The 12106-nt window shown below is 37.6% G+C and overlaps 1 protein-coding gene across 13 annotated transcripts in view; it reads right to left on the bottom strand.

Annotated features, from left to right (window-relative positions):
- The window catches only part of ABCC9 (ATP binding cassette subfamily C member 9), a 331111-nt gene that overhangs the window by 95224 nt on the left and 223781 nt on the right, over positions 1-12106 (bottom strand). For all 13 annotated transcript variants that reach the window (XR_013830487.1, XM_079936823.1, XM_079936819.1 and 10 more), the window contains one exon: positions 11740-11847. Coding sequence is in view for 12 of the 13 variants with exons in the window: in XM_079936823.1 (XP_079792949.1) it covers positions 11740-11847 (108 nt within the window). In the remaining variant the exon portion in view is untranslated. The remainder of the gene's footprint in view (positions 1-11739; positions 11848-12106) is intronic.

Below are 12106 nucleotides of genomic sequence, written 5' to 3'. Positions count from 1 at the left end.
CAGCATAGGTTAATCCATAGAGACAGAAATCAGATTGGTGTTGGCAGGGGTAAGAGAAAGGGGGAAATGGGGAGTGACAGCTTAATGGGTACGGGGTTTCCTTTTGGGGTGATAAAAATATTTTGCGACTAGTAGATGGGATGGTTGTAAAACTTTGGGAATCTAAAGGCCACTGAATTGTTGACTTGAAAATGGTTAATTTTATGCTGTGTGAATTTCACCTCAATTGAAATAGTTTTTTGAAAATCTAAAGGCAGGACCTTCCACACACCATTGTCCATTCTCTCCTGCCAAAAATAAATAAAAATGCTGATTAAAATATAGTTTGTAAAAAACCTCATTAAGGCAAGGAGTAAGGAAATGTCTAGTGAAAGTATAAGGAAAAGTACAAAAAGATATATACACTCCGGAGCACCTAAGCTTCTTTCCTTCCAAAAGGGCCAAGAATAGCTAAGATATTTGAGAAGAAAAAAAATAAGGTGTTAGAACTTGTCCTAAAAAATGTCAGTGTTTATTAGAAAGCTATAATAATCACAACAGTGGAATACTGGACAGACAAATCAGAGAAAAATAAAGAAAGAAATCTATGTGACAAGACGGCACTAAAAGTCAGTGGGTACGGTGACTGATACACAGTGCCTGGACAACCCGACATCGTATAAAAAATTAAATCCGACCTTACCGACTTACTACTAAATGCAGTAAAATGACTATCACTAAATTCACTACTGCTAAACTTACAGCTAAAATTATTTATTAGTGATTTCCCTACTAAATCCCAACCTTACTTCATACCAACCACAAAAATAGATTTTAGGTCAATTAAAGTACTAAAAGCAAAAGGTGTTGCTCCAGGGATTTTAAGAACTAATATTATCTTTATACCTTTTGGTAGAAGATTTCTTTCTTTCTTTTTTTTTTTTAAATTTTTGGCCATGCCACGTGGCAAGTGGGGTCTTAGCTCTCCAACCAGGGATCAAACACATGCTCCCGACATTGGAAGTGAGGTCTTAACCAATGGATCACCAGGAAAGTCCCCAAAAACGTTTTCATAAAGGAGGCAAAAAGCAAAGCATTAGCCATGAAGGAAAAGTTCCATGCTAGATTACATTAAAATTAAGAATTTCTGATACCATAAAGAGAGTGAAAAGCCAAGCTATGGAGTGGGAAAAGAATTCCGTAACATATATAACTGCCAAAGTAGTACCCAGAATTTTTTTTAAACACGGGGAACAAATAACCTGGCAATTCACAAGAGGAGCTCCAAACCCAAATGGTCAATATATATAGGAAAAGGTGCTCAACCTCATTAGAAATTGGAAAATTACAAATAAAAACCACAGCAAGATACAACTGCACCTCCTCCCAACACACAACACACATTTTGGCAAAATATTGGAAGCCCTGGTGAGGAGGGAGACCAACTGGAATTCTCGATCACTATGTTTCTTTTTTATAAATTTATGTATTTTATTTATTTTTAAATTTTTGGCTGCATTGGATCGTCGTTGCTGCACGCAGGCTTTCTCTAGTTGTGGCAGGCGGGGGCTACTCTTCATTGCGGTGCATGGGCTTCTCATTGCGGTGGCTTCTCTTGTTGCGGAGCACAGGTTCTAGGTGAGCGGGCTTCAGTAGTTGTGGCACGCGGGCTCAGTAGTTGTGGCTTGCAGGCTTAGCTGCTCCATGGCATGTGGGATCTTCCGGGACCAGGGATCGAACCCCGTGTCCCCTGCACTGGCAGGCGGATTCTCAACCACTGCGCCACTAGGGAAGTCCCTCAATCACTGTTAATGGAAGTGTAAAATGGCACAACCGCTTTAGAGAAAAGTTGGCCATTGTGAAGAAAAGTTGAGGATGTACAGCCCTATGACTCAGCAATTGTTCACAACAGCCTCAAAAAAAATAACCAAAAGTCCATCAAAAGTAAAACACATCAATAAATTCTGGTATATTCATACAATGAAATGATACACAGTGATGAGAATGAATGAATTACAGCTTCACATAGCAACATGGATGAATTATATCCACATAATGTTGAGCAGAAGCAACACACATACACGTACACGCACATATTCAAAACTTAAAAAAATAAAGCAGATTTTTAGGGAGGCATACATAGAAGGATGATCAAGGAAGTGATAACCACAAAAGTCAGGGTGGCGATTATATCTCGGGAGAGAGAGAGAGAGAGTGCAGCTACAGTGTGTGCTGGGGGGACCTTCAGAGGAAGCTGATGATGTTCTTCACTTGGTAGTGGTTGCACAGGTATTTACTTTTTCATTTAACAGTGCATACATGTTGTATGTACTTTTCTGTAGAGATGTTGTATTTCACAATAAAAAAGATTTCAAAAATACAAATGAGTAATAACCAATTTGGGAATTTCCACTATGAATAAACGGTGAATTCGAGCTTGAAGGGGTACTTGAAACTGCAGTGGCCATTCAGTGGAACAGCACACTCCAGGCCATTGATGAGCAGGGGTTTGTTGTTTTTTTGTGGGGTTTTTGGTGCATGAAGGGTCAATTCTGGGAAAAAATCATGATAACCTCCCTTTTTTCCATGAAAAATGAAAATAAATTGAATACGGCACACGGAAAAGATGTATTTTTAGGTTCCCACTACACTGAATAGAAAATGTCAATTAAAAAACACTATTTTTTTAGTCACTAATATATTGTTATTTTCTGGGCATATTTGAGAACTGGCAGCATAGAGGACCCTTTCTAGTCTCTCATTACTTACTTTTTCACAGCTTAGTTCACACCCTACTTGTACATTATAATTGTCTAGAGAACTACTAGAGATGTTTTCAAAAATGATGCCCAGGTTTATATATATATATATATTTATTTATATATATATATATATGTACACATACACACACATACATACACATATACATATATATATATATATGTGATTCTAATGTACAGCCAAGATTAAGAATCACTACAGGACTTGCCTGGAGGCACAGTGGTTAAGAATCCACCTGCCAATGCAGGGGGCATGGGTTCGATCTCTGGTCCGGGAAGATCCCACATTCCGCGGAACAACTAAGAAGCACACGAGCCACAACTACTGAGCCTGGGCTCTAGAACCCGAGAGCCACAATTACTGAACCCACATGCTGCAGCTACTGAAAGCCGCGTGCCTACAGCCTGTGCTCCGCTACAAGAAAAGCCACCGTAATGAGAAGCCCGTGCACCGCAACAGAGAGTAGTCCCCGCTCACCGCAACTAGAGAAAGCCCGTGCGCAGCAACGAAGACCCAACGCAGCCAAAAATAACTAACTAACTAAATAAATATTTAAAAATGAGTCACTACAGCTCTTTGAAATTCACAAGTGTTATACCTTATCCTCAAAACAACCATACTAAAATGGCATCCCCACCTCAAGAGGAGCAGACCATGGCTCAGAGAAGCAATTTGCCCAAATCACACATCAAATTAATGGCAAAGGGAAGGCTAGCATTAGCTTATTCCATCCAGTAACGCATTTGCTCCAGTTGCTAAAAGTTTATTGTGGGACAGGTATGGTGTCAGGCAATATGGAGAGAGAGAGGAGGATTAAATGTGGTTCTTGGCTTTACTGTACCACTCACTGAGCATCCCTCACTCTGACTGGACAGGGCAGGGAGTGGGACAGCCCCAGCAGCCAATGTGGCTAGTCTTCTAAACAGCTAATTTCCAGGACTCTGTTGGCTATGATGTCCAGAGGCCCTTGACTGCTGCAGGCATCTGTTCTGGTTCCTGCATAACCCTGATGCCTTCCTGGGGCTGATCCCAACTCTCAGTCCTCAGCCTGTGTTCCTCTGGTGGCCTGTTCTATGAAGCACTCATGCTTGGGAACCGTACAAACGGCTGAGTTTCAATAACAAAAAACAAACAACCCTTTTGCATGTAGCTGTCCAGTTTTCCCAGCACCACTTATTGAAGAGGCTATGTTTTCTCCATCGTATTCTCTTGCTTCCTCTGTCAAAGACAAGGTGATCAAGTGTGCGTGGGTTTATCTCTGGGCTTTCTATCCTGTTCCATTGATCTATTATTTCTGTTTTTGTGCCAGTACCATACTGTCTTGATTACTGTCGCTTTGTAGTATAGTCTGAAGTCAGGGAGCCTGATTCCTCCAGCTTTGTTTTTCTTTCTCAAGATTGCTTGGACTATTCGGGGTCTTTTGTGTTTCCATACAAATTGTGAAAAATTTTGTTCTGGTTCTGTGAAAAATGGCATTGGTAGTTTGATAGGGATTGCATTGAATCTGTAGATTGCTTTGGGTAGTATAGTTATTTTCACAATGTTGATTCTTCCAATCCAAGAACATAGTATATCTCTCCATCTGTTTATATGATCTTTAATTTCTTTCATCAGTGTCGTATAGTTTTCTGCATACACGTCTTTTGTCTCCTTAGGTAGGTTTATTCCTAGTATTTAATTCTTTTTGTTGCAATGGTAAATGGGAGTGTTTCCTTAATTTCTCTTTCAGATTGTTCATCATTAGTGTATAGGAATGCAAGAGATTTCTGTGCATTTATTTTGTATCCTGCTACTCTACCAAATTCGTTGATTAGCTCTAGTAGTTTTCTGGTAGCATCTTTAGGATTCTCTATGCATAGTATCATGTCAGCTGCAAACAGTGACAGCTGTTTGTAGATTTTTTGATGATGGCCATTCTGGCTCGTGTGAGGTGATACCTCATTGCAGTTTTGATTTGCATTTCTCTAATGATTAGTGATGTTGAGCACCCTTTCATGTGTCTGTTGGCATTCTGTATATCTTCTTTGGAGAAATTTCTATTTAGGTCTTCTGCCCATTTTTGGCTTGCATTGTCAAATAGCTATTTTTTTTAAAAAAGTTATATTATTGAAGTATAGTTGATTTAAAATGCTGTGTTAATTTCTGCTGTATAGCAAAGTGACTCAGTTATACATATATATATATATATATACATTCTTTTTCATATTCTTTTCCATTATGGTTTATCAGCAGATGTTGAATATAGTTCCCTGTTCTATACAGTAGGACCTTGTTTATCCATTCTATATATAATAGCTTTATTGGCATACAGTTGCTTGTAGTAATCTCTCATGATCGTTGGTATTTCTGCAGTGTCAGTTGTTACTACTCCTTTTTCATTTCTAATTCTATTGATTTGAGTCTTCTCCCTTTTTTTCTGGATGAGTCTGGCTAACGGTTTATCAATTTTGTTTATCTTCTCAAAGAACAAGCTTTTAGTTTTATTGACCTTTGCTATTGTTTCTTCCATTTCTTTTTCATTTATTTCTGCTCTGATCTTTATGATTTCTTTCCGTCTGCTAACTTTGGAGTCTTTTTGTTCTCCTTTCCCTAATTGCTTTAGGTGTAAGGTTAGGTTGTTTATTTGAGTTTTTCTTGTTTCTTGAGCTAGGATTGTATTGCTATAAACTTCCCTCTTAGAACTGCTTTTCTGCATCCCATAGGTTTGGTGTCATCGTGTTTTCATTGTCATTTGTTTCTACGTATTTTTTGTTGATTTCCTCAGGAATACCTAAATAGACATTTCTCCAAAGACATACAAATGGCCAACAGGCACATGAAACAATGCTCAACATCACTAATTATTAGAGAAATACAAATCAAAGCTATGAGGTATCACCCCATAGGGATCACCACACACCAGTCAGAGAGCCATCATTAAAAAGTCTACAAATAACAAATGTTGGAGAGGGTGTGGAGAAAAGTGAACCTTCCTACAGTATTGGTGGGAATGTTAATTGGTGCAGTCACTGTGGAAAACAGGGAGGTTCCTCTAAAAACTAAAACTAGAGTTGCCATATGATCCCGCAATCCCATTCCTCAGCATATATCCAGACAGAACTATAATTCGAAAAGATACCTTCACTCACTGTTCACTGTGGCACGATTCACAATAGCCAAGACATGGAAACAACCTAAATGTCCATCGACAGATGAATGGATAAAGAAGATATGGCACGTATATACAATGAAATACTACTCAGCCATAAAAGGAAGAATGAAATAATACCATTTGCAGGAACATGGATGGACCTAGAGATTATCATACTAAGTAAAGTAAGTCAGAAAGAGAAAGACAAATACCATATGATATCACTCATATGTGGAATCTAAAATATGACACAAATGAAGTTATCTATGAGACAGAAACAGACTCACACACATAGAGAACAGATTTGTAATTGCCAAGGGGGAGAGGGGTGGGGGAGGGATCGATTGGGAGTTTCAGATTAGCAGATGCAAGCTATTATATATAGAATGGATAAACAAGGTCCTACTGTATAGAACAGGGAACTATATTCAACATCTGCTGATAAACCATAATGGAAAAGAATATGAAAAAGAATGTATATATATATATATATATATATATATATATATATGTATAACTGAGTCACTTTGCTATACAGCAGAAATTAACACAGCATTTTAAATCAACTATACTTCAATAATATAACTTTTTTAAAAAAATAGGCTATTTGACAATGCAAGTCAAAAATGGGCAGAAGACCTAAATAGAAGTTTCTCCAAAGAAGACATACAGATGGCCAACAGACACATGAAAGGATGCTCAACATCACTAATCATTAGAGAAATGCAAATCAAAACTACAATGAGGTATCACCTCACACCAGTCAGAATGGCCATCATCAAAAAATCTACAAACAAATGCTGGAGAGGGTGTGGAGAAAAGGGAACCCTCTTGCACTGTTGGTGGGAGTGTAAATTGATACAGCCACTATGGCGAACAGTATGGAGGTTCCTTAAAAAACTACAAATAGAACTACCATATGACCCCAGCAATCCCACTACTGGGCATATACCCTGAGAAAACCAAAATTCAAAAAGAGTCATGTACCAAAATGTTCATTGCAGCTCTATTTACAATAGCCCAGAGATGGAAACAACCTAAGTGCCCATCATCGGATGAATGGATAAAGAAGATGTGGCACATATATACAATGGAATATTACTCAGCCATAAAAAGAAACGAAATTGAGCTGTTTGTAATGAGGTGGATAGACCTAGAGTCTGTCATACAGAGTGAAGTAAGTCAGAAAGAGAAAGACAAATACCGTATGCTAACACATATATATGGATTTAAGAAAAAAAATGTCACGAAGAACCTAGGGGTAAGACAGGAATAAAGACACAGGCCTACTGGAGAACGGACTTGAGGATATGGGGAGGGGGAAGGGGAGCTGTGACAAAGCGAGAGAGAGGCATGGACATGTATACACTACCAAACGTAAGGTAGATAGCTAGTGGGAAGCAGCCGCATAGCACAGGGATATCAGCTCGGTGCTTTGTGACTACCTGGAGGGGTGGGACAGGGAGGGTGGGAGGGAGGGAGATGCAAGAGGGAAGAGATATGGGAACATACGTATATGTATAACTGATTCACTTTGTTATAAAGCAGAAACTAACACACCATTGTACAGCAATTATACCCCAATAAAGATTAAAAAAAAATAATAAAATAAATAAAATTTATATTTCCCTGATTAAAAAAAATTTAAAAAAAGAAAAGAAAATTGAAATCATATGAAGCATCTTTTCTGACCACAACCCTACAAGATTAGAAATCAATTACAGGTAAAAAAACGTAAGAAACAGAAACACATGGAGGCTAAACAATACGTTTTTAAATAACCAAGAGATCATTGAAGAAATCAAAGAGGAAATCAAAAAATACCTAGAGACAAATGACAATGAAAACACAACCATCCAAAACCTATGGGATGCAGCAAAAGCAGTTCTATGAGGGAAGTTTATAGCAATACAAGCCTACCTCAAGAAACAAGAAAAATCTCAAATAAACAATCTAACCTTACACCTTAAGGAACTAGAGAAAGAAGAACAAACAAAACCCAAAGTTAGTAGAAGTAAAGAAATCATAAAGATCAGAGCAGAAATAAATGAAATAGAAACAAAGAAAACAATAGCAATGATCAATAAAACAAAAAGGTGGTTCTTTGAGAAGATAAACAGAATTGAAAAACAATTAGCCACACTCATCAAGAAAAAGAGGAAGAGAACTCAAATCAATAAAATTAGAAATAAAAAAGGAAAAGTTACAACAGATACCACAGAAATACAAAGCATCCTAAGAGACTACTACAAGCCAATACTCCTATGCCAATAACATGGACAACCTGGAAGAAATGGACAAATTCTTAGAAAGGTATAACCTTCAAAGACTGAACCAGGAAGAAACAGAAAATATGAACAGACCAATCACAAGTAATGAGATTGAATCTGATTAAAAATCTTCCAACAAACAAAAGCCCAGGAGCAGATGGCTTCACAGGTGAATTCTATCAAACATTTAGAGAAGAGCTAATACCCATCCTTCTCAAACTCTTCCAAAAAATTGAGGAAGGGGGAACACTCCCAAACTCATTCTATGAGGCCACCAACACCCTGATACCAAAAGCAGACAAAGGTACTACAAAAAAAGAAAATTAAAGACCAATATCACTGATTAATATAGATGTAAATATCCTCACCAAAATACTAACAAACAGAATCCAAAAACACATTAAAAGGATCATACACCATGATCAAGTGGGGTTTATCCCAGGGATGCAAAGATTCTTCAATATACGCAAATCAATCAATGTGATACACCATATTAACAAATTGAAGAAGAAAAACCATATGAGCATCTCAATAGATGCAGAAAAAGCTTTTGACAAAATTCAACACCCATTTATGATAAAAACACTCCAGAAAGTGTGCATAGAGGGAACCTACCTCAACATAATAAAGGCCATACATGACAAACCCACAGCAAACATCATTTTCAATGGTGAAAAACTGAAAGCATTTCCTCTACGATAAGGAACAAGACAAAGATGTCCACTCTCGCCACTATTATTCAACATAGTTTTGGAAATCCTAGCCACGGCAATCAGAGAAGAAAAAGAAATAAAAGGAATCCAAATTGGAAAAGAAGAAATAAAACTGTCACTGTTTGCAGATGACATGATACTATACATAGAGAATCCTAAAGATGCCACCAGAAAACTACTAGGGCTAATCAATGAATCTGTTATAGTTGCAGGATACAAAATTAAGGCACAGAAATCTCTTGCATTCCTATACACTAATGATGAACAATCTGAAAGAGAAATTAAGGAAACACTTACCATTGAAACAAAAAGAATAAAATACCTAGGAATAAACCTACCTAGAGAGACAAAAGACCTGTATGCAAAAAACTATAAGATACTGATGAAAGAAATTAAAGATGATACCAACAGATGGAGAGATATACCATGTTCTTGGATTGGAAGAATCAATATTGTGAAAATGACTATACTACCCAAAGCAATCTACAAATTCAATGCAATCCCTATCAAACTACCAATGGCATTTTTTATTGAACTAGAACAAAATATCTTAAAATTTGTATGGAGACACCAAAGACCCTGAATAGCCAAAGCAGTCTTGAGGGAAAAAATCGGAGCTGGAGGAATCAGACTCCCTGACTTCAGACTACACTACAAAGCTACAGTAATCAAGACAATATGGTGCTGGCACAAAAACAGAAATATGGATCAATGGAACAGGATAGAAAGCTCAGAGATAAACCCACACACCTATGGTCAACTAATCTATGAGAAAGGAGGCAAGGATATACAATGGAGAAAAGATGGCCTCTTCAATAAGTGGTGCTGGAAAACTGGACAGCTACATGTAAAAGAATGAAATTAGAACACTCCCTAACACCATGCACAAAAATAAACTCAAAATGGGTTAGAGACCTAAATGTAAGACCGCGCACTATAAAACTCTTAGAGGAAAACATAGGAAGAACACTCTTTGCTATAAATCACAGCAAGATGCACCTCCTAGAGTAATGGAAATAACAACAAAAATAAACAAATGGGACCTAATGAAACTTCAAAGCTTTTGCAAAGCAAAGGAGATTAAAAACAAGATGAAAAGACAACCCTCAGAATGGGAGAAAACATTTGCAAACGAATCAACAGACAAAGGATTAATCTCCAAAATATATAAACATCTCATGCAGCTCAATATTAAAAAAACAAACAACCCAATCAAAAAGTGGGCAGAAGACCTAAATGGACGTTTCTTCAAAGAAGACATACAAAGGGCCAAGAAGCACATGAAAAGCTGCTCAACATCACTAATTATTAGAGAAATGCAAATCAAAACTACAGTGAGGTATCACCTCACACCAGTAAGAATGGGCATCATCAGAAAATCTACAAACAACAAATGATGGAGAGGGTGTGGAGATAACGGAACCCTCCTGCACTGTTGGTGGGAATGTAAATTGATACAGCCACTATGGAGAACAGTATGGAGGTTCCTTAAAAACCTCAAATACAATTACCATATGACCCAGCCATCCCAATACTGGGCGTATACCCAGAGAAAACCATAATTCAAAAAGACACATGCACTCCAATGTTCATTGCAGCACTATTTACAATAGCCAGGTCATGGAAGCAACCTAAATGCCCATCGACAGACAAATGGATAAAGAAGTTGTGGTACATATATACAATAGAATATTACTCAGCCATAAAAAGGAATGAAATTGGGTCATTTGTAGAGATGTGGATGGATCTAGAGACTGTCATATGGAGTGAAGTAAGTCAAAAAAACAAATACCATATATTAACGCATATATGTGGAACCTAGAAACATGGTACAGATGAACCGGTTCGCAGGGCAGAAATAGAGACACAGATGTAGAGAACAAAAGTATGGAAACCAAGGGGGGAAAATGGTGGGGGGTGGTGGTGTGATAAATGAGGAGATTGGGATTGACATATGTTCACTAATATGTATAAAATGTATAAGTAATAAGAACCTGCTGTATAAAATTTTAAAAAATGTATGCTAACACATATATATGGAATCTAAAAAAAAAAATGGTTCTGATGAACCTATGGGCAGGACAGGAATAAAGACACAGATGTAGAGAATGGACTTCAAGACACGGGGAGGGTGAAGGGTAAACTGGGACGAAGTGAGAAAGTAACATTGACATATATACACTACCAAATGATATAAAATAGATAGCCAGTGGGAAGCAGCTGCATGACACAGGAAGATCAGCTCAGTGCTTTCTGACCACCTAGAGGTGTGGGATAGGGAGCAAGAGAGGGAGATGCAAAAGGGAGGGGATATGGCTATATATGTATACATATAGCTGATTGTTATACAGCAGAAACTAACACAGCATTGTAAAGCAATTATACTCCAATAAAAATGTTAAAAAAAAAAAAAGGCTGTTTGAGATGAGTCAAAGGCAGTATTGGGAAGCTGGGTGGAAGCACACAACCCAGGTCTAAGCCTTTCCTGGTTGTAGATAATTGCAATCTAATCCACTTCCTTAAAAATTGGACCTGTAATATGGGCGTTCTCTAGAAATTAATCTACTTGGTAGATAAACATAAGAGTACGAGTGGGAATACGTTGGACACTAGCTTCTAACGCAGATTCAGAAGGAAGATTCATCCTCCAGTTATTTAAACAACTGCTGGAGCAAAGCTGTGGCTGGGAGGCAAGGCAGCACTGAGAATTATAAACTTATCAGAATATGTTTGAAAATGTTATGAGAATGAGTGACCATGCTAAAGAGACTTTAAAGACACAATGTAGGACACTTTTGCAGAACTTCATCATAAAATAGTAACATCAATGTTTCTATTCACGTAAGAATCCAGGAAATAAAATAACCTTTATTGCAATATCCTCGGTCTCCACGGGACGCAGACGTCGTGTTGACTGCTCGTAGCTGTCCAGGTGATACCTTCCAGGCTGCTTCCTGTTTATAGTTTTTGGCTGCTGCATTCCACATGGAAAAGAACACAAGTTGAAGGTCTATGGAGAAAACTGAGTTTTTACTGAACATTAACTCTCATTGCTAATTCTCCACTTAAGTTCTAAGAAAAAGAAATGAGTAAAGTGAATGTCATATTTTAATTCTTTCTATGGTGTCCCCCTGCCACCAAAAAAAGCAAATTATAATGAAAAAGTGTTACACAGTAATTTTAAACCTAATTCACAAACTTTTTAAAAAGATAAAAATATGAAGATGTGATAC

This window comes from Stenella coeruleoalba (genome assembly GCF_951394435.1).
Source record: "Stenella coeruleoalba genome assembly, chromosome: 11".
In the NCBI taxonomy this organism is placed as follows: Eukaryota; Metazoa; Chordata; class Mammalia; order Artiodactyla; family Delphinidae; genus Stenella; species Stenella coeruleoalba.
This window is presented reverse-complemented; position numbering and strand designations above follow the sequence as displayed.